This window comes from Rhinolophus ferrumequinum, chromosome 8, assembly GCF_004115265.2.
Source record: "Rhinolophus ferrumequinum isolate MPI-CBG mRhiFer1 chromosome 8, mRhiFer1_v1.p, whole genome shotgun sequence".
Classification (NCBI taxonomy): Eukaryota; Metazoa; Chordata; class Mammalia; order Chiroptera; family Rhinolophidae; genus Rhinolophus; species Rhinolophus ferrumequinum.
In genome coordinates, this window is record NC_046291.1 from 39,474,312 (window position 1) to 39,499,099 (window position 24,788).

The 24,788-nt window shown below is 35.4% G+C and overlaps 1 protein-coding gene across 1 annotated transcript in view; it reads left to right on the forward strand.

Moving 5' to 3' along the window:
* The first annotated feature begins 3,857 nt into the window (after positions 1 to 3,857).
* Positions 3,858 to 24,788, forward strand: part of COL5A2 (collagen type V alpha 2 chain) — a 134,669-nt gene continuing 113,738 nt past the window's right edge. Inside the window, 1 exon segment of the mRNA XM_033112503.1 lies at positions 3,858 to 3,957. Within this exon segment, the coding sequence (XP_032968394.1) occupies positions 3,861 to 3,957 (97 nt within the window). The 5' untranslated portion in view covers positions 3,858 to 3,860.

Genomic DNA, 24,788 nt, shown 5'->3' on the forward strand with positions numbered 1-24,788 from the left:
AGGTGTGAATCTACTTACGTGCCTGGGAGAATCTATGTTTCCAATGGCTGAAGCCAAAAGAAGAAAGCAAAAGGAGATGGGAACCAAGAAGTAGGAATTATCCTCTTCTTCTGCTCCTTCTTCTCCTCCTTTTCATCATCATCATCATTATTATTATTATTATTATTGTTATACTATTTAAAAATATGTTACTATATCTTGTAAGTACTTGGAGTTAGTTTTTTTTTTTTTTTAAAGGAAGTAATTGAATGACATACACAACAAAATCAGCAAGAATATGTGAGCAAGTGGAGGTGGGTTGAGAGAGAAGGAGAAATGTTCTCTGTTTCTGATCTTTGGGACGAGGATGATGGTAGTAGTGTTAATTAGCATAAAGAACAATGGAAGATAATGGTTTCATTTTGGATTCTGAGTTTCATTTCAATGCAGGCACTTAGAAATACAGGAGTGTAACTTGGGAGGAAAGCCCTGAGAGGAAGTCATTAGCATATAAATAGAAATACTGTCAGGGGATCTAATAGTTAATATAGCCCAAGACACGGGCAAGGAGGGACAAAAGCTGATAATGCAACAGTGGTGAGCACAATAACTTTCTGAGAGGAATTAGCAAAGGAAATTTGACCAGAAAAGCAAGGGGTGTAAGAGGAGTATGTGGGACCAGGAAGCCACGGAGGAAAGAGTTTCAGCAAAAAGGGAGTAGTCAAGAGTATCAGACACTATAGGGAGAAAAAGAAAGATCTTTGGGTTTATCAGCAAAGGGGTATTGATGTCTGGTGGTGATATCCTGACACTCAGATGAAGTATAACTGGGAGGTGAAGGAATAGAAGGAAAGAAAGACTAGAAAATATAGAGTTGAGGAAAACCTGTTTTGTTCGCTTATTTTTTGAGGAAAGAGAGAAGACTGAAAGAGTAATGTCCTGAAGGAAATGTAGAGGGAAGTGATAAAGAATGCAGAGGGATATAATATTATATGTCAATTATACTTTAATTAAAAAAAAGTGTTGTGCGGAGGGAAGGATCAACCCTAAGGGGCACCAGGACACCTTTTCCTCTGAGGTTGGAAGTATTGGTGTTATGGGTAAATCTAAGAGCTTTGGAAGCAATGAGACCAAGTGTTTGGAGTTAGATATCTCTGAAATAGGATCATAAATCTACCACTTATTAGCTGAGCAAACTTGAGCAAGTAAACTGCTTTGAACCGTAATTCCTTATATATGACTTGAGAAAAATAATAAATACCTTTCCAGGTTGCTGTGAAAAATAGGACTGGTAAAAATTCCCCACGAGGCACATATTATTATATGTACACTTGGGTTGGGCTTCGTTGGAATTGCTACAGATTTCTGAGCTCCACACTCAAGCACTCAGGCCTGGAGTCAGTTATTCAAGGACTAAGAAATGGTCTAGTTCTCTCTTCTGAATTCAGCCACATCTATTAGATAGACACACCTCGTCAATACCTGTTTTCCAAATTAAATGTCGGATCCTACAGCGAAACATAGAGGAAAAGCCCAAGTAGCAAAGCTCGCAAACACAAGAGAGAATAATTTATCTCAGCTCTCCTGCAAATGTTTGCTATCCCCTATTCATACCAGGAGATTTTGGTAGCCGGGAAGAGGACCCTGAAACTGGAGGGAACTGTGAGAGTTTGACTTATGTTATTTATCTTTCTTATAAAGACTGTGTTCACAATTAAATTTAAAATAACTGTATTGATAAGCTGATAATAACTGTTTTAGTAACAGATACTGCATGAGATACTGGTCGAGCAAGCACTGAGCATTTATGTACACTGATTCTTCTACAAATCCTGTGATCTATCTTTGTATCCTCAGCATCTAGAACATTTTCTGAGAGATGTAGATTCTCCATAAATGCCCTTTGTCTCAGCACTTCAGTTGAGATTCCACACAAGGTACCTGAAAATTGTGTTATCCCTTTGGTATTGGGGTGTTTATGTCTGGCATGCTAGAGAATAATTTCTTTCTGTGTTTATTTCCATGATGTTCTTTTTGAATATCTAGCAAGGTGTTTTCAAGTGCTGTTCCTTTAGGTATTCTAGAAAAAATTAGTAGAAGGGTGATTTTTGATCCTTACTTAGCCCATTCATTTTAATGGGAGCAGGCCACCACCCCTGGGGAACAGTGTGGTGGTGACAGAAGTAATTGAAATGAGACGTGTCTAAGTGAAAATGAGAGGTATGGGGTTAGAGCTGCTTACTTGGAAAGCTGATCTCTTCTGGAATACTTCTCTAGAGATACTAATTTCAAAGCTAGGATTCAAAGCCTCTTGGATTTCTTCTATTAAGGAAAGTGGTAATAATGCATAACTTAACCTAATCTCATCCTATATTCTTTTCCTTTCTCTGAATTTCCACTGAGCTCAATACATCTCGCACTATATGCTGGGGCTTGTATTTCTTTGTTTCATGCTTATTTTCTTAGCGTCTACATGTGTTCCTTGAAAGCAGTGGGCATGCCTTGCACTTTGGTGTCATCCTCGCCCTCTCCGTGCTTAGCACAGTGCAGAGTACCTGCTCCTTGCAGGTACTATCAGCAGTTGACTCCCCTGTATTGTATAGAACAGCAATTCTGATTTTAGGTGGGCTCAAGGTAGCAAATGTATTAGATTATGTAGAATGCTCTGAGGTCATTAAAATCTTGGCCAGCGTGAATGTGGAACAGAAGTTCATGGATATTGCTCTTAAATGGCATGTGCAACTGGGACGACCATATTCCCCGAAAAGCTGGTTTAGGGATAATAACACCACTATCTACTTTTATGTAGCGCTTTGCAATTTGGAACTTAGTTAATAATATATTACTCATTTTAGTGTCACTGAAACCTGTACGCTGGTCAGGGCAAAGCCCTTTACTCAGATGAGAAAATTGGAGTGCACAGAGATAAAGGACTTTGTGTTTACAAAATTGCTGAGTGGCAGAGCTGGTGTTTGAAGCAAAGCTTTCTGCACCCAAAGGCAGTGTACTTCCTGTTCCTTTACACTAGCAGAGTAGATTGTTTTCTACATAATAAAACTCTCTGGGATCTGAAGATGTGTCCTCCTTACACGACAGATGGAGACATAAGGATAGGGTCTTAATTCGAAGTATGATACACTACACATTTATTTGTGTAAAACAATTTCTTCACCTGGACTTTACCTGAGCACAGTTTTAATAGTCTCCTTCCAGAATCTGGGAAAAGAAACAGAATCTGGCAGGGGGACATGAATATTTCCTCTTTAGTCAAAAGAATGGGTTAAAATTTGATCCTTTGAGAGTTTAAGGTGGACAAGAGTCCTGAATTTTCTAGATGCCAAAAACTAGGCTAAAAGGCTGTATTTCTTCCCTAATGTCTTTTTCAGCTTATAGGGAAAAAGTTAAGGGGTGTGTGTCTGGGGGAAAGGTTAGGGAGGGGAGAATAAAGACTCATTCCTTCTAACAGGCTATTTAAATGAAATAAAATAGGAGAAACAAATGTTTGTTTCTGTGATTAAGCTCCATTTATGTTTAAAACATAAATGAAATAGGGACAGTTTAAGGCACAGAGGCGTGTGTTCTGATTTGGTTGTTTACCATCAATCAGACCGTTGCTTGGCAGACACTGGATGGTTATGAGCCTGAACAAGCTGAAAAGGGGCAGGAAAAGAAGTGGAGGCAGCATTCTTCCTATTTAAAGCTGCATCGCTTGAAAAAAGTTTTCGCAGTCTGTGCTGGAGCTGGTGCTGAAAAAGGGGGTTTGCAGAGGCTGCCCTGGGGCTGGTGCTGAAAGAAGAGCCCGCAGTTGACTTCATGGTGCTACAATAACCTTAGAATCTACTTTTCACTCCCAAGAGGATCCACATGTCTAATATTTAGACATGATGGCAAACTGGGTGGAAGCAAGACCTCTCCTCATTCTCACTGTTTTATTAGTGCAATTTGTCTCAATAAAAGCCCAGGAAGAAGACGAGGATGGTGAGTTGGCCTTTTGCTTTGCTTGTGGTGTTTATTACTAGGTTTGGGAAATAGGTGGAATGTTAAGCCGCAGGAAGAGCGTGAAGAGGAGGTTCTGGTTTGAAGTTGAGCAGGGGGCTGACAGCACCTGGAAACGGCTTAGAAGACAATAGGGATGTTTGTAAGTTCGCAGCTTCTTCATCTGCCCTGGGAAGAGTACACTACTGAATATTTCTGGGGAAACCTAGGATAAGTCCTTTTGCCTGAATCTAGAGAGTTGGAAGTTTAAAAGAAAAGAAGAATGCTTAAAACGGAGCACTAAAGGCGCTTTCAGTTAGAGGAGCTCTGCTCTGTGGGCTGGTTTTTCAGAGCGAGGAAAAGTCGCAGCAGAAGCTGGGTAGGGTGGAGTCTTTTTTTGTACGGAACTTCAGCTGCTTCATAAAATTCTTTGTTTAGAAAAACCTCTGTAGCCAGTCTGATAATTGATTTTTCTTTGTCTTTGGCTCCTTATTCTTTTCTCTTTACAGACTTTTCACTTCTTTCCATTTGCATTTGTGATCTTAAAATCGCTTTTGCTTCCTGAGAGACAGTCTCCTTTATTTCTCCATGGACAGAGGCTGATTGGAGCCAGATTTCTTAAACAGTGGTATTTTCCCACCCTACTGACTTGATTATCAGGACAGTGATGGTTCCCTGTTGGATGGTGGAAGCAGGAAATCGGCATGCCTTATATATAATTTATTTATCACTGAGTATATGTATGGACATTATCCTTTAGATGCAAGTTTCTTTTTATTTAAGACAAATCTTGCCTGGTTACTAATTTTTTTTCTTTTGCAATTTGCATATGTTAGGGTTGGGTGATACTGTATGGTTAAGCAAAAATGCATGGCTACTATAGAATATAAGAAAATATTTAAATTTGTTACACTGATTATTAAATTCCTACACTCTAGGGCTGAAATTTCAAATACAGACACGTACTCTTTTATAATAGGTCCTCATAGATTTTCATAACTATTTAACATCAAACTTGAGCTTTTAAAACTAAGCACATGTATTAAACTTTTGTTACTGTTTTTACATATATATTTGTGTGTGTGTATGTGTATTTTAATACCTGCTTCTCTGTGGTTTTGCTCTGATGATGTTTATAAAATTAATATAGAGACTACAAGTTCTAAAAATTACTTAAAGAGTGAAAATAAAAATTTGGATGAATACCCAACAGTCTGTCCAGAGTCCCATAGAGGGGGCACTTTCTAAAATCTTGGAACTCTTTATGTTACTTTTTGTTGTAAAAAATCAAGTAATTTATAACAGTTAAAACTATGGAGTTTCTTTATAATGGTGAGAAAAACATTCATTGTTTGGAAGGGTGGGGAAGATAATTGAATAGGAAGTAGAAGTCCGGAAAGGGGGGGAAATACAGAAAATTACAGTAGAAATAGAAACTCTGATTATAAAAGGAACAGTTGACTTCCCTCCCCCACCAAATAACCAATTTTAATTTAAAACTTAATTACTACAACTTTCCTTGTTAATATATTTTAAAATAAATAATTTGATAATGTATGAAAATACTTGAACATGTGAATAAACTGAAGGTATGTTTGATAAATTATGGAATAGGCTATGTGTTAAAAGATTTTCTCAAATAGTAGTAATTATTCTGTAGTTTGTTTCTGAAAAGTGGTCAGAGTTTATTTTTTCTCAATACTAATTTACATAAATGTTAGGAATGTGATGCTTGGTGCAAAAATGTCCCCTACTCCATACCAACTTCTCTCCCCTCAATATAACCAACTAGTACAGAAACTGGAATTCCAAATATCAGATTTTATACAAAAAGAGCAATCACTTGCATACATATTGCAAAAAATAAATTCCTCTATTTTATAACTCAAACTAAGAGAATATATGTGATAAATTTCAATAGCAAAAGAAAGTAGTTATGGTCCTAATTAAAGGTAATACAGGAAAGAATTTCAGAATTCAGAGCTACCTAACTTGTATTGCATTTACTTATTGTACATATTTTGGTTTAGTTTATATTGTATGGATATTTGTCAATACTTTATTTCCCTATTCAGGCTTGTCAGAAGTTTAATAACAGGGTCAGAATTTTGAAACTCCATGTGATTTTAGCTTTGAGGAAGAATAAACTTAGGTAGATGCTTTGGCATACTTGCAAAACAAGTACTTTTTCCCCAACGTTAGCTATAACTAAGTCATATAATATGATACTGACTTTGTGTACAAATATGACCCCTTGGAAATGTAGAGGCCTGTTATCACATCTAAGTGCATATTTACAAAGTTTTCTTTTTTGTTTTTAAGACTTCAAGGTATATTTTTTTCTTTATTTGACTGTGGTTATTTACTGGAAATGTAAAACATAAGTATAGTGCTTCCCTGATAGAAATGCTGATGAGTAATGAGATTAAAGGAAGTAAATAAAGTTTTAGGCCTTTTAGGCCAAAATCATTACTACTTCTCACAACATTTTAAGAATTGAATTGATTGTTTAATTTTGTGGCAACTGAAAGGAGATAGTTTGGGAGTTGGGCTAACTTTAGATGAAACTGTTAAGTACCAGAAATCAGCATTAAGATGACAAAATTGCATTTCATGAGTTTTGTGTGTGTGTGTGTGTGTGTGTGTGTGTGTGTGTGTGTGCGTGTGTGTGTGTGGTAGGGGATGCTTTGAAAGGCTCCATTTCTTTTTTTGTAGGAGAAAACACTAGTCCATTTATAGTAATTTTTATATTCCTAAATAAAGCTCTAACACCTAGCATCTTGTTGTTAGAAGTGGATATACTTAATCTTAGAAAATAATCTTTGTTATCAATCATTGATTTCAGTAACAGAGGAGCAATGGAGGGAAGGGAAGGTGCAGAAATGTACCATTTTATTTCCATTGAGTATAAATGTCAATGCTTTTCAGAGGCCAGGCAGATAACATAAGCAAGAAAAGCAAGAGAGTGTTAATGCATCAACAAGTGTTGATGGACCTGTGGAGAACTGAAGATGCATACCCACTTTAAAGCATTTGAAACTAACATTTTCAGAAAGCATTGCATAAGCCAAATACAATTTATCTGAGTGCCAAGTCTGGCTCATGGACCCTAAATTTGCAACCCTCCTGTTGCAACCCTACACTGATATCCTGGACCCAAGCCAACTTCTCATTACTAGGAGATGAGAGGCCCACAATCCTTTCTATATCATGGTCTCCTGCATTTTTATTATATACTATGCCTGCCATTTATTTCATCATTAAAATACAAATATGAAGAAGTGGATGCTTAAGACTCAGCAGTACTTGGATGGGATCGTTTTAAAAGAGGTAGAGAATAGGAACACGTAGCTTAAGGTATTTGTTCACTCATAAATTATTTTAAACTCTTAATATTGACAAATGATAAGATACTTTCGATCATGTAGTACATGCAAACTTTTATAGTAAATATTTTAATCTAGGTTCAGCTGCGCATAGCAGAATGCAGTAGTTTAAACAAACAAAGAAAAGGTGTTTTTTTGTTGTTGTTTTTTTTTAATATGAAAGAACCTTTTCATATAAAGGTGCTGAAAGACTGGTATATGGCTCCACAAAGTCATCAGGGATTTAGTCTCTTATAGCTCTACTCTCATATCCCAGGGTAAAATCCTGATATTATGGTGCTAGATGACTGCTGAAGCTCCAGCCATTGCATTTACTTTTCCAGGCATCTGTATAGAGGACAGGAGAAAAAGGCTGTGATTAATGGAGATTTTTAAATTTTTATAACATTTCAACTTACTTGTAGTTGGCCATAATTTAGTTATATGGACACACAAAGCTACAAGGGCAACTAGGAAATGTGGTCTTTCAGCTGGGTGGCCCAAGCAATGTCCTCTACTAAGCAGGGTTATGTTTGTTATGTAGGATGTAAAGGGGAGAATAGCTATCAGGGGGCAACTATAGTCCCGACCACAATAAGCATAAGTGTCGGCCACTTTCAATGGAATAGATCTTCTGGTTTCAGTGGACAAAAAAATGTAGTTGAGTGACCAGATCTACCCTGGTTATTATTCACTTCTGAGTAGATTACGAAGCCAAGAACACTGGATGGCTCTTAAATGTTAGTTAGCAATTCTTTGTTTCCTTATTCTCTTCACATAAATTTAGAAGTACTTATAATTTTTATCCAAACTAAAGTGAAGAGTACACACACACACACACACACACACATATTTATATACACATATATATGCATACATATGTATGCATATATTATTTTGAAGAGTACACACATATATACATTACATACATATATATGTATGTATATATATACACACATATACATACATATATGTGTGTGTGTGTGTGTGTGTGTATATGCATGTATATAGATTGGTAGACCAATAGGTATAGTGAATGCCTTATATTGACAAACACAATGTATATTGTGTTTTGACCCTGATTCTTTAGGTTAGTTGGTAAGCAATTGACAAATAAGTATTAAGCTGGCTGTGTAAAGAACCACTTGAAGAGCTGGTTACTAATATAGATTCTAGGTTCCTTCCTTTCCAAATATCCCAATTTAGTTGGTTTGAATGGGATTTGGGAAACTTTCTAGGTGATACTGATTTATATTGGTGAACCACTGTATTAAATCTCTGCCTAACATGCTTTTGATCTTGATGTAGACCATTTGGCCTCCTGTTCCAAGGCTATATACTGTGACTTTGATAATAATTTGCTTTTCTAGTTATTCCTTTCACTTGTAAGGCTACCTAATTAAAGTTTGTCCATAAACGGTTACAAATTCACTATCATTTCTGGAAAAATCAAGGCGAAATTCCTCCTCTTGGTGGGTGGGTGAATCATTCCATACAAAGGACACAAGTTATAAAATCCTATTTCAAGGTGAATATGTAGTTTTCATTTTCTCTTCTTGCTTTTACTTCCTGCTGCTCACACTTTTAGCACTATCACTGCAGCCCTGAAATTCATTGTGTTGAGCATTCTAGAAATGCACATAATTCAGGTTATGAGGTAAAAACAGAAAGAGAAAACTTTGTTTTGAGGATCTGGGACTTAGAAGATTGGAATCATGTTAATCTGTGGCCACAGAATGAAATCTTTTTTTAATCAAACAGTTTGCTCCTACCTCAAGGATAATTTATGCATCATCACTTGGCCTTATATGGAATTCATAAAATATTTAAAAATGGATCAGTGACTTAGTGTTATTTGCTCTTGGATCACAACATTGAAAAGTTTAGATTTACATATGAGAGATATAGTAATGTTAGGGTAAAAAACAAAAATTGTTAATTATTAATTGATTTATGATATAAATTTGGGCAAGCACAAGTTTTTATATAAGAAAATGGAATTGTTAGGAAGATATTTACAAGTGAGTTTTCCTCTAATTTTCTTTCCACGTAAATTTCATCTCAATTTCATGTAAAATTGTTGAACTGTTATATTCAGTATTTAAAAGAGTATCTACTCTTGGCATTTGCATGGGGGAGGTAAGTGTACCCTATGGAAAATTTTGCCTTAAAATTGTGACCATATTGGTGGCCTTAGTGTTTTTATTTTATTATGTTTAAAACTTAACCCTTTGAAAGAAATCAAGGTGGTTTCATTTTGTACTGAATATATTCGTTAAGGAACAATGTATTATGGAAATTATAATAGCACAACATTTTCTTTACTCGCATGTTGACTTCTAGAGAGAAGATAGTAATGTTAACACTATTAATAAATTAATATTAATATATTAATGGAAGTTTGTCTCTACAGCTTTCTTGTATGATGTTCAAACTCAAAAATGTTTGTAAGCTCTTTTTTAAAGTTTAAATATAGGAAGGAATAAAGACAGTCCTGTTCTTTTTTTTCTTTTCCTTTTTTTGGGGGCGTCTGCTCAATCAGAATTATAAATTCAGTTTCAATATGACAACAGACTGTATTCTCGGTGGAAACAGTGCTCACCACAAGCATCATAGCCTTGTAGTATACAAATTTTAGTAAGTGAAGTAAGCTCAAGTCCAGCCATCACTGGGAGAACACCTGGGTTCTAGTCCATCTCTGTTGTTTAGCAGTTTTGCAACCTGAAGAGAGTCCTTTAACCTCACTGAACTTTTGGGTCCTCCTCTGAAATTGGGCAAATTGTACACACCCCTGTCAATCCAATGAGACTCTGAGGAGGATCATTTGGAAACGTTACCCGAAGGTACTTTTCGAGCACTTAAATGAGACACAGAAAGTGATATTACAATACAATTTCAGTCATCACAGATACAAACCTTAGTGGTCTATGTTTGGCTTTCACCAAATCATTGAATTTGTTTTGAAGGACCTTCTGGATTGGTTCTTCTGTATTTCGTTCATTCTCCATTTCCTAGGGGAACTGCTACATCAGTCATGCTCTCTTTTCCATAACTTCAAGTACTTCCTTTCTGTGGGCTCTTTCCCCTTGGCCCGTACACAAGCTCAGCTCTCTCTCCGGGCCTGTCTGGTTCCCGCCCTCTCTTTCTTCTCAGTCCATTTGCTTAAAAGGAGCAGCATCGTTTTCTTTCTGCCTCCATGTCCTCACTCATCCCACTGCACTCTGATTTTTGCCCCTCCATTCTATTTAAGGCAGTCTAGTAAGAGAAGGACTGACATGTGTGATGTTCCACTGGGCTCCTTTCACCTCTTACTGTGTTTCCCCGAAAATAAGACCTAGCCAGACAATCAGCTCTAATGCATCTTTTGGAGCAAGAATTAATATAAGACCCGATCTTATTTTAATATAATATAATATAATATAATATAATATAATATAATATAATATAATATAAAGTAAGACTGGGTCTTATATTAATTTTTGCTCCAAAAGATGCATTAGAGCTGATTGTCCGGCTAGGTCTTATTTTCGGGGAATCAGGGTATTAGGCCTTTCTCCTTTATTTAATATCATTGATCACTTCAGCTTTTTTGAAAGGCTACTCTCTGAAGGTTCTCTCTCTACCTACCTGACCTTTCTCTCTCAGCTTCATGGGCTCTTCTTCCTCCTATATCCCTTAGCACTTTGTTTTCTCACAGGATTTAGTTCAAGGGTCCACTCTGTATATTCTCTTCCTAGATCATCTAGGAATCATATTCACTCCCCAGGCTTTGCTCTACACCTAAATACTGATAATTTTCAAATCTCTCTCTCCAACCCCAACCTTCCATATGAACTTCAGAATACCCAACTTCCCACTGGATGGGCCATACCACTTCAAATTCAGTGTATCCAAAACTCAACTCATTTTCCCTCCAAGACAGGATCATCTTATGTAGTCCTTATATCAGTTAATGGCAACATCACCATACCTGATTATTCAAGCAAAATTCCAGTCAGTCATGAAATTCTATCATTTAACCTATTAAATATTTTTCAAATATACTTTTCCCTCTCTACTACAAATACTTAAGTTTTGGTTCTCATTATTATTGCACTAATCCCTGGATTGTTGCAATAACATATAAATCAATCTCCTTGCCTCCCAGCTGGCCACTTCCCACCTGACATATACTCATATGGATTCCCTCTGTTGCCATTTTGATATATAACTAAAATCCAATCATGTCATTACCTTCCTTAAAACCTTGATTGACTCCCATAACTTGAAGGAAAAATGATGTGCAAGCTCCTGAGCATGGCATACAAGACCTTCCATGATATGGCCCATTTCTAGAATTTCAGTCACATCAGCTGTCATTCTTTACCTCAAAATAAGGAGTTATTCCTTACTATGCACACACACACTACACACACACTATACTCCCACTACACACACACACACACACACACACACACACACACACTTTTCCTTTTTTTTTTACCTCTACTTTCCAGGTTCCCCTCCATGTCATGAATTTATTTTATATATTAGGTACGTAATAGTTATTCCATGCCTTTATGCTAAGAGAATATTATTTTTAAAATATTTAAAAATCTAAAGAAATCCACCATTTATTTATTCAAGTATGAGTTGATTTCAAATTCAGGTTTTGCAAATTATATTTGCATATTCTTGGGCAATTTTCTTGTTTTTTCTTTGTTTCTTTATCTATAAAATTGAAATAGTAATATCTACCTTAAATAATTATCATGAAGACTATCATGTCTACAAATCACCTGCATAGTAGTATGGCTCTTAACCAATAGTAGGACCTCATCAAACTATTGTTGATATTGTTACTCCATTACTATTTAATAATATGGTTATAATAATAAATGCTCTTAAGGTGATTATGGAAACCAAAACCTTAGATGTTATGGAAAAAAATGAACAATATATGCTCTCAAAGAGATTAAACTTTAATGTGAAACTTAAAATGCAAATTTTATCTACATTCTGGTCATTTTGACAACACATCAATATTTTTATCAAACACTAAATGGGCTATATTTTAAGCCTATTAAAAAAGTTTATTATTCAAATAGGAGAGTTTTATTGTATTGTCTCCTTGTGTAGATTTACTACTGGAAAAAACAGAAGAAACTAAAACCTCTTTCCATTGGAGACTTTCTAATGGCCATGTGATTTGAAACATCACTCCCCCTTCTCCTGTTTCACACCACCACACACATTTCCTTCTCTGCAATTGTTCCCAGTATGTGAGCAAGCCAAGCAGGATCCATTCCATGCCCCAGTGCTACCACATGCCTGTCTAACAGCTCTGTCTCAGAGTTTACTTTCTGAAAATATGATAGTCATAAAAGTCTCCAATAAAAATTGGAAGCTTACTTTCCACACTGCATTGCTCTGGGTTGCATTTGGAATGAGAGGAATTGCTTCGCTGCTCAGGGATTTACGAGGCAGCTCTCAGGACTATTTGGATACAGTAGGAGGGGTGACCATCTTTTCCCAGACTTTGCAGCAAGTCTCTTTATTTTTCCAAAGGCTGCCGGTTTCTTCACTCCCTTTACTCACTCACAGGAGAGTCTTGTGAAATTGACTCCAGAAAGCAGAAACTGATGTAGGATGTAGGCATATGATTCATAATCAGACTTTCCTTACTTTACTGCACTTTTCTTAGTTTTTCAAACTTCAGTAAAATGATAGGTTTGACTTGGAAGGAGGTATGCACATGGAATTTTACCAGATAATTTGTAGCTATGAATTCCTTGAATTAAATCTCAGCTACTTAATATGGTGGTTCTGTGGCCATCAGCTTTAGATTTTATTATGAAATTCTAAAAATATGGATGGTTTCCATAGCAAATACAATGTATTTGTAGAGATTAAATATTTTCACTGACCTTAAAAATAGCAGTTACATGCTTATTATATGCTCCTGAGGTAGAAGAACCTATTAGATTCCTTTATGCTAGTTTGAAAGTATTTTCAAATCTTTCCTTAATCATTTTTTTCCCAGAGCTTTAAATGAAAGAAATGGTTAAGTTACAGTTTAATTCAGGACATCATATTTCTCATGTTAGTGCTACAAGATTGGCTAGAATTTCTGATAGGATGGATTGGTGGACAGTGAATTTAACTGGTTATCATAGGAAGATAAACTGCAAAAAAATAAGTTCGCAATTTTCTGGTCTTTGACTACAAACACAAAACCTTGGAAGTTTCATAAAGAAGGCTTGTACTTTCTTTTGAGAGGGCAGAAGGGCACTGGCTATTCCAGGGCTAATAAGTGATTCTAATATAAGAATTTCCTTTTACATGAGTTTGTACTGGAAAAAAAAGAAGAGACTTGGGGCCAATGAAGAGGAACAACTGAACATTCTCTTAGGGAGCTTGTGTTTAAGCCTTAAGGTGCTCCAAGTGTTATGTCTTTCTGAGCATTCACCAAAAAAATCTCCCTTCTTTCTCCAATCTTTCTCTTTTTCCACTTAAATCTTCATCTCTACTGGTGAGATTAGGCATGTGTTTGTCTGTGCTTTTATTTTTTTCTCTCTTACGCACAGTAAAACTGAACTGGATTTTGCTGAGAAACAATTAATAAATTCCTGAACCAACGGCGTTCTCATTAGCCTGAGAAGATTTCAGGGTACTTAGAATCGATTTGTTTTAATTTTTTTTATAAGAGAGGTGATTTCTTTATGTAGAGAATGAGGCAAAATTGAAACAGAATTAGTTCCATAGCGATAAATCAGGGAATACAAAGTTACATTAGCAGTGTTTAAGTACATGGGGGATGAGGTAATAAAATTAAATTCGTATTTTTAAATTATAATTAAATTACTCTTTTCATGATATTTTGATATATTCAGCATATAAGTACCTTTCATAAACTTGCCAGAGATACACTCACCTGAGCAACCTTGTGTCCCTTCTACGTCTGTACCATGGATGCAATGGTACTAAAGTCCTAGATGAATGAACAGACCCAGTTCTAGGAAAACAGCTTTGACATAGAACTTTATTTTATTTTTGAAATAAAATATTTTTTATTTTAAAGTATGCTTTCAACCTCCTTTCTATTTCAAGGACAGGCACTCGGTATTCTGCATGAGAATCAGGGTCTCATACTGCAGCGCCATTTGGATGTCGCCTTCCTAAATTTTGCTTTAAATTACAAGCTTTTTCTTCTTGCTCAATTTCCTATCAAAACTTACTTGTTGGTGTCCTCTTCTTTCCTATTCCATAGGTAACTTATACAAAACACATGCCCTTCTAGTTAGTATTCTAATGCACAGTTTTAATAATATTATTCCCTTGTAATTCGAGCTCTTTATATGGTAATTTGCCTTTTATGATCTTTTCAATATTCCCTTGCCATCAGAATCAGCTGACATCGTCGCTCTGGGTGGAAACCCCAGTACCATATGGATTCTGTGACTAGGCAGACGAAACAGTTGTGGACATTCTGTCCTTGTCCTCGGTGGGTTCCACAATCAAGAAAATCTTAGAATTACTTCAAATCCATTCTAATAGAAACTGAAAGTTCCCTAAGTATAATCAAAAGGGAAATTTACCTACTAAATTCCCACTGTTTTTGAAGAGGACTTTTGAATCTCTTCAGGCTAGAACCCTATGATTGTGCATTGTATGGAAGGCTTAAGAGCATGGGGACAGGCTTCTCTGTGGGTATGCAAGGATTCCAGTTAACAGGTGGCTCAGATAGCTGCATTGAAATACACTAAAATGTTAAGGCTCCAAGCTAAGGCGCATGACCTCCATGTTGTGGGATTTATTTAAAGAATCCTCAAGGGGCTGGGGAAGTTTGGAATATCTCTTGATTTTTGTTCTTTGATTCCTCTAATCTTTTTTAGCCCTATATTCCTAAAACATAGTCATTTTAGAATAAATGAATTAGCCCTACCACAGTACTACATCTCTATTCTTTTGAGCTAACAGAGTGTGTGTGTATGTGTGTGTGTGTCTATATATACACACATACAGACAGGGGGTTCCAAAAAAAAGTATACAAGTGGACACTTTGGTCAACGTTGCTCAAGCAGTAGTTCGCCGTAATCAGAAGTGTCTGGACGCTGATGGTAACCACTTTGAGCACCTCTTGTAATTGCAGAAGTCAAATGTGACTTGTATTCATCTTTTGTTATTGGTATATATTGGGTATTACAATTTTAATAGTTTTTTTCCTTAAAATGTGTATTCATTTTTTGGCAATATATAGATATATGTATATAGGTATAGATAAAGATATAGATCGTATTCTATAGGCCTACAGGCAGTAGGAACCGGGTATGGTCTCGCAATGAGATTTTTTTTGATTCTGGGAAATTCCCTCAGTTCCCAACTATTACCCTTTTTCTATACTTAGAGCCTTTAGCACTTAGCAATTTCTATATTTAGAACTTCTCTTTTCCTTTTCCTTTCAATAAGCAGTTAATAGAGTGTGGGTCTTTGGAATCCAACATTTGAGTCCTGATTTTGCCATCTGCAAGTTACTGATCTTTGAGATTCAGTTTTCTCATGTGCATATTGAAGAATTAAATTAAAATTCTTGACACTTTGTATGCACTGAAGAAAAGTAGATATTATTAGTATTTTTAGGATGGATTCCCTGATTGGGCCATTATAGATTATTTTCTCCATAACGGAAATAATTTTCAACAGGTCATGCACAGTGCCCAGGTTTGATAGGAGTCAGGAAGGGGAGCAGTGAGTCCTGAGCACCTGGGGAAGAATGGGGTGAGGAGGAGAGGTATAATCAGGAGGTTTGAGATGGCAAGACTTTTTTTTTTTTTTTTTGGCTTATGTTTCCCTTGGGCCAATCCTGTGCTCAACTCTTGATTATTCACCAAGTAAGTCCGTAAAAACAAACCGGCAAAAACCCTGAAAGTTATACTTTGGTCTTAGGATGCATTTTGCAAACTTGGCAGTACATATATTCATTTAATTTTATTCTTTTTTTTGTAACATAATGATTTTGACAGTTGGTTGCACATTGGGTTCAGGTACAGTTGTTCAAGAAAAGTAAAACTGTGTTCAGTACAGAAACCATTTGTTTACTTTCCTGATATTTCACTGGTGTCATGACAGACTTATTTGAACCCTGGTCATTGTTTCTGTGAGGGATGGCATGAACTCCACCTAGATAGTCAATGAGGAACAGTAAGGAGCTGTGAGGTTACTCAGCTTCTACTAACTCAACATGGCGGCAGAGACCAGAGAGCACTGGCCCTGAGTCAGATGACTGGAATAAAGTCCTGACTCTTTTCTTATACATTTCTTATAAATATAATATGTTGCGTCCTTAATATTCTCATTTATAAAATGGATTATTTTTCATTTTGCTATCTCACAGTTTCAAAATGAGTTTATAATATCTGTGGAAATTCTGTATCAGCTTTAAAGCTTTCTATAAAGCTGGTGTTATTCATTTGGCATGCCTTTACTGTGATGAATACTTAGCTGGATCCAAATTAAATGTTTAATAATCCAAAGAACTATAAGACTCTTCATAACAATGAAGGGAAGTAAAGTTGCTTGTTGTTTTTTAACCTTGAATTGAGGAAAGTAAAATACCCTGCTATGTAGCTGTTTAGAAACCTCCGAAAGCCCCCAAATAGGAATTAAGTAGAAAAAAAGTAAGAATAGAGGCTTTGACTTGAGGATAGAGAGAACAGATGGAAAAGCAAAACGTGATTTTTCTACTATAATTGGACTATAGTCTCTCTACAAGCAAAAATGTAGCTTCCTGGCAGAAGACTGAACCCACTATTATTATTACTTTTTCCCTATTCATCTCTCATCAGGAAGCCTGTCTTAAAATCAAAGTTAAAGCTCTAAGCGCCTGTTTGTAGCATGGTATCCCATTTCCCTGGGTCAGAAGGTGACTTTGAGCTAGAAATTTAAACTGGTGACAAATATCCACAGCAATCTGAGCCAAGTGTTTAGACGAAGGTTCCATCATCCCTCAGGCCTGTCTACTTTCTGGTATATTTTAAGACTCTCTACTTGTACAGAGAGAAACATGCATTTAAAGAGATTAGGGCCTCAACTAAATAGACTGTTACTTTCTTTCATGAATGAATTGTTGAAATAATTTTAAAGAAAAGCTTCTAAATTAAAACTGGACCAAGACACAGGAAATCTGCATTCTAATTGCAGCTCTGTCATGAACTAAGTTGGTGATTTTGTAGAAGTGATGTAAAGTCTCTGGTCTCAGTTTCCGCCTTTGCCGAACCTGTGATATATTATCCAGGACCACTTTTTGCTCTGCAAATCTATGACCATAGAGGGTTTACATAAACTCAATTCACGTAGATCAGATTTGTGCTGTACGACTGTGAAGCATCTCATGTACATGTTTCTGTAGATTGAGGCATCATGCATAATCGCTGTAGGTAATATGTATCTGTACTTTTTAAAATTAGGATTTGAGGCTCTGATCCAGGTTTCTAGTTATGTACCCATGATTTATTTAAGGAACACCACTCCCAATTTATAACTTTGTAAAATGATCTGCTTTTTAGCCAATAGCTTTATAACAATGTTTCCAGACACTGTTGTGAAAGGAGATTGTGAAAAAAGAATTCACAACAATTTGGCAGCAGATTTTGTAGAGTTCAGATTAATTTTGAACTTTTCAATTAGAGAGAAAATATGTAAATGTGTCATTTGTTGTGTTACCCTATTACAACCATAAGAGTCAGTATTCTCTAAATACTTTTTGCTATTCTTTTGAATAATCAAAAGTTAGCAGTATCCTGTTGTTACGGATAAAGATAAGTAAGACTGTTGTCCTTATTATAGCTAATACATTAGTCTTTGCAGTGAAGACACTGCTTACTTTTCCTGACATCCTACTGAAAAAAAAAAAAAAAAAGAAAAAGAAAAAGAAAGAAGAATTGAAAGGTTATGGGCTTTTACCTGAGAGGTAGATCATGGGATTGTCATAGTTGTTCTTGATTTTTTACTTTACACTTGTTCTTGAGTCATTATTATTGTTTGCATTAATGTTTGTTGGGAGATATGTATGTGTTTATCTGAATTTTAGAAGGTTTGATTTGTTCCATTGATATGTCTAGTACTGACTGAATCCTCTGAACATTTATGCCCCTAAATCCTACTAGAATTTCATTCCCAGGCATTCTAGGCAGAAAACAGCCTTTAAAAAAAAAAAAAAAAAAAAAAAGTCTTTACAATTGTGCATGTCTAACCCAGGTGCATACAAAATTCAGATATAAAACCTGAAAAGAGAAAAAAACTACTCACATCCACATTCAAATCAGAGATGCCAGTGCAAGAAACCTGTCAGGTTCTAGATTAATGTACTCTTCAATAAAGAAGATATACTTGGCCATTTTAAAGCACTTGACAATAATTTACTTCTTTGGGGAATATCTCATTCTATCCTCAAAAGTCATTATAAAAGTGTGTTAGTGACGTTAGAATTTGCTTTAGATGATCCTGAAAATTTGACTTTTTATTAAAAGAAATAATATTCTGATCAAGTGATGGTGATTTCAACTTGCTTTCTTCTCTACAGAGGATATTCCCCACCATGCAACCTCTGGGACCTTTACTTTCACTTCTTCATTATTCATTAATTCAATAAACATTTACTAAATATCTAATGTTTACCCGGCACTTTACTGCATGATACAGAAATAAATATTTAATCATTGCCCCCAAGGAGCTTGTTTAATGGGGAAAAAGAAAATTAAGGATAATACTGTGTGGTCTGTGTTGTGATGGAGGCACTAGGGGATCTGAGGGGAGCACTAGAAGACATCCCTGCCATGTACTGCCTGAGAGGTGGAGGGCTGCGATGAGCGATGAGCGGGGAGGGAAGGTCTGAGAGAAGGGAGCTCCTGAGCAGTCATTCCCTTGCATTCACTCCATTATTTCCTTTATCTGTGTTCCATCCTCTCCTTCCCATATCCAATTCCTTCACATCGTAATCAGGTCTGATGTGCATCCTCTTTGAAACCTTTTTGATTATCCCTGACATCTCTCTCTGCTCTTTTTGTCTAAACTACATTTCCCTCTTCTATGACACATTCAGCACTTAATAGAATCTTTTTTGCATTGTTTATTGTTTTAGTTTCACTTATTAATCCATGTAAAGACTCTCTTAAAACCAAGAAAGTCAGATATAGATCCAACGCAATGCATATAGTAGGTACTCAGTAAATGTGACTAATAATTCAAGCAAAATCTATTTCTCTTGATGGTTCAAAATCGAGTGCTTTCTCTATATTAATCATCAGATTGTTGCCTAATTACATTACTCAATCTTGCCTATGTTTTTATATACATAGCAGAAAACTTTAATAGAAACAAAAGTTAATTTTATAATTTACCTATTTTTTTTATAGTGATTTTAGTTAGGCTATAGGGAGACGAAGAGGATTAACACCTTATCCTGTATTTAAGGGGCATCTGTAACGAGGGGACTATGAACAAATAACTAAAACACAATATAATAAATATGATGGAAAACAATGGTATAGGAGTATCCAATTCACTTGTGAGAGAAAGTGTTGGTTTCTTAGAAGAGATAGACTAAAAATATAAATGATGGATGTGTTTTAAACAACAGAAAGAGACAAGAGAGGAGCAAGAGGATAGTATCTAGATAGGAAAAAAATACACGAAGAAATTCTCAGAAATATTGGTCAGCAGTGTTTTGCAGAAAATTACAACTACAGGTAACCCCTGTATAACACGGTTGTTAGGTTCCTAAAAAATGCCATGTTATGCGAATCCGTATTATAGGAAACAAAGAACTATTACAAAAAAGGGGGTTAGGTTCCAAAAATTAAAAAAAACAACAACAACATACTATTATATTTTTATAATTAAGAGAAATATCTTTATTAAAGCAGCTTTCACCAAAAGTGTAAAATATTAATATGTATTAAATAATGTTTTCTTTGTCATCACTACTAAGCACCATTAACCGAGGGCGTTTTCCTTTTGACAAGATATCTTCATCCTCTGAACTTCATACTCCATGAACAAAATGGATTTAAAATTCTAACAAATTTAAAAATTCTGCAGTCAAATCTGATATGACATCCATGCTCAAATTAAAAATTTTAAATGAGATATCTTTTGCTCTTAAAAGCTCTTATTACGCCCCGTCTTGTTCGGGGATTTCTCTAATTCTCAAACCATGTTAGAGTGAAACTGTGTTATAGAAGAACCATGTTATACGGGGTTATCTGTACTTTAATGTCTTCGAGCATAGAATAGAAGGTAGAATGATCTTATTTATTATTAGAAACTTGATTTTTTGGAATAATTGATTGATTATTTATAAATTCAGTATTTAACATTAGTAGAGGTAGCAGACATAGACTATTTTTTTCCTTTTCCTATCCATTAAAAAGCTGAGTTGTGAGGGGAAGAAGAGATGTAGAACCATAACTGAGATAAGAGGGAGAGTGAAGTGAGGAATTTTGTCTTAGTTTGTTTTCAGGTGACAGGATGGGATCTCCATAAGCCGAAAGAAAGTGTCCCATGGAGAGGCCGACATTGAAAATACAGAAAGAATGGGCAATAAAAATTGACCAGGATATAAAAAGTCACAATGTGGGGTGTAAAAGTAGAGGAGTTAGCTTGAAAGAGGAAACCGGATGTTGTATCTTTGACACTAGATACAAGGAGGCAAAGCTGCAGCTGTAGCTTCAGGTTAAAGTGATATGTTTAGGATATAAGGGGTGATGGTGGTTGCGATAGTTCATGACTCAATACATCCACTATTATTATTGCCTCAATTATTTTAATGCCTCCATTATTTTAATGCATCAATTTTTTAATGCAAAAAACATTTAATCAACTTCTTTTAATCAATTAAGTTACATATACTGGGATGTCATTTGAGAACAGCTGTTTCACCTATTGCTCTGTTGGTGCTAACATGATGTGAAGATGAAGTTATCAGTAAATCATTTGGTTTTATTGGGAATGATGGTTAAATATCAAACAGTTGCTCAAAATGTTCTTGCATCATGATACATAATGTTTCTTTTTCCAACTGTGCAATGTGCTATTCTTTTAGATAGTCACCTTCAACCTTCCATCAGTTTCTAATGGCCTGCTCATTCATCCTCCAACCTCCCACTAGGTGTTACCAAATCACTAAATAAAAAGAGATTCAGTTTCTCAGAGGCAAGGCTAAGGTTTTCTGTGCTGGCCAGTGGTCTATATTCAGTTGACATTTATTTGTAGTTTCTTGTCTCTATAAGTAATAATACCACGCTATATCTAAGAAGAAGTGTACAGTTCACAAAGTACAGTCACTCATTTGATGCATACCTAAAGCCTAAGAACCTTATTTTACAGATGGGGAAACAGACTTGCAAGAGATAAATGATTTAGTGGATGTTGGACAGAGATAAAGAACGTAGGTTTTCTGGCTCCCAATCCATAGCTCTTTTAATTGTATCTGATAGAGAGGAGAAAAGAAAAGGAGGAAGGTAGTTTTTGTCACCAAGAAAAGCACTCCACACTATATGAAAACCATTTTTGTTCAATGTCGCATTCTTAGAGACCTCAGTGAGACTAAACCCGTGGCAGGCAATAATTAATGAAAGTATAATGCAATCTTGCAGAAACTTAGGTTTTTTTTTTTTTTATTTGCTTGTTTTTTTTTTTTTTTTTAAGATTTTCCCCCCCCAGACCTGGAATTTGAGGATTATCATGATGAGCTGCAGTGAATTTTTAATTTACCCAACTAAAATTTTTACTTGAGATAAAATAGGGAAACTTGTAAGTGAGGATCTACATAAAGATGAAAACAAAAGTAATTAATCACAGGACAAGAGCCAAAAATGACTTTTACGAAAAAAAAAATAATGCTGGTTTAGCAATTAGTGAAACACCTCTAGTTATTCAGCTTTCTGTCCTGACTTTATATATCTCCACTGCTTATAAAATTAATGAGACAGTTATTGACCAAATATTACTGAGTGCTTCCTCGATCCCTGGATTCTAAGTGCCATGTTAAACACTGAAAGTAGAAATACAAATAAAAAATATATTCAACTAAAAGAGTCCCAATATGAGAAATACAGCTAGCGATAGATATTTGGATATGTAAGTAACAGCATGTGTGTAGATGAGCATAAGCTGGCCTATAAATTAATTAAAAGCTATAAAGACCAGACATCTGAACCAAACATATTCAGTATGAGGATCAACAATGCAAATGTTTATTTGCTAAGAAAATATTTCCTGCTGTAGTAACATTATTTTATCAAAACATTTGTTTGAGTTTCCATGAAGGTTACAAATGAGTTAAAAATTTAATCACCTACAGAAATGTTTTTACTAATTTGTGTGAATGCTGCCCATTGATAATCAATTTGCCAATAACAAATATTTGCCTGACTTCTGTGTCCCAAGCCAAGTGCTATGGTGCAATTGATCTATATATTTACTAATAAATTTAGTAGAATCCTTGGTTCTTAACCTTTGGAAGTTTACAATTTAGTTGCAAAGTAGACACTTGAAATAATTAGGCTAAGAAATAGGATATATAAGCACTGAACAAAAAATACATTGAACTTTTGAGAATAAGCCTGGAGTAAGTTCAGGAAAGGGCAAAATCTGCTGGAGTTGTAAGAAAATGAGTGAAGGTTTCAGAAAGGAAGCAGACAGGAGAATATAGTGTTGTGGAAGCCATCAGAAGGGTTCTTAGAAGAGCTCAATTGTATCTCTGTAATTGTATCCCAGAAATCCAAAGGAAGGGTGCTGGATCTGGCAGTGTGGAGGTTTCTCACGATCTGTGAGAGAGAAGTTGTCCTCGCTGTTAAGAACCAAAGCAAAATTTCTGGAGGTTAGACTTCTTATACATGTTAATACAACCATGCACTGCTCACTTAATGATGGGGATACGTTCTAAGAAATGCGTTGTTATGAATTTCGTCATTTTGCAAACATCATAGAGCTGCACTTATACAAACCTAGGTGATATAGCCTACTACACACCTAGGCTACATGGTATAACCTGTTGCTCCTAGGCTACAAACCTGTATAACATGTCACTGTACAAGACAACGCAAAATTAAATCAAGCACAAGAGAAAATGATGCAATCAAGAGACAGGGAAACACTTGATGTATGAGACTGCTGCCAGAGTTACATGACCTACTGTTTTACAGCAAACATGTTTTTATAAGTAGAAAGAGTACTCTCTAAAATAATAGTAAAAATATAGTATAGTAAATACATAAACCAAGAACATCATCATCAAGTTATCATCATCAAGTATAATGTACTGGACATAATTGTCCATGCTATACTTTTAGCACAGTAGGTTTGTTTATACCAGCATCACCACAAACATTGTGCTATGACATAATGGTTATGACATAACTAGGTAATAGGAATTTTTCAGCCCCATTATAATCTTATGGGATCACTCTCATATATGTAGTCTGTTGTTGATTGAAATATCATTATGTGGTGCATAACTGTATATTGATTTCTGAGATAATTTCATATAGTAGCCATTGAGGTCATATATTTAACTAATATTCTACTCAGCTAATTTTAGTTCCATATTGCTTTCTAATTCTAAGAACCTGTTCGATATTATTAATGAAATAATGGCTACAATCTGTTAGGGTTTCCACTGTGTTAATATTTTTAGTGCTAGAAAATATTTGTAGTGCTGGTAAGGTATTGTACAAAAGTAGAGGACTCTGGTCAGTGGGTTAGATAAGAGAATTGTGAGTCTCTTTTTGACTCCTTAATGGCTCCAGATACATGGTTGTGCATCTTCCAGGAGAATTCCTACAAGTGAGATTGCTAGATTAAAAGATAAAGAAGAAAGAATCAGGATGTGGTTGTGTGGCTTGCTTAGCTTATGAAGACTTATCCTGTTTTCCCTACAATAACTTTTTAATTAGTCTTTAAAAAAATACTTTTGGAAAATTAAAGTATCACATACATATAGAAAAATGCAAAAATTATAAATGTACTGCTCAATGAGTTATCACAAATTGAAAATACCCATGTAGCCACCACCGAGGCTAGGCTTAATTTTAAATTTTCCATTTCTGTTGCAAGTAACTTCAAATGTTTCTACACCAGTTGTCAGAAATATACTTTATTCCTGTAAATATACTCTATACATATAACATGAACAACAGGCACTCATTAGCCTAGTTGAGATTCTTAGATGCTGCGAAGAATGACACATTCCTACCTATGAAGCTTTCCCAAGTGCCTTTTTTTCCCAAAGCAGAACCAACACTCATCCACATCACCAAAGGTGGAGAGCCTTTTTGTCACATGGGTAGATCATTGTATCTGAATTCAAATTAGCCTCTGGCACTAAATATTGAATGGTAATAAAATCAAGGATATTGTGATAATTACTTATAGTGCATAAAACAAATGTGAAAAAAACACATCATAGAAAAAAAAGAGAATCACATAAAA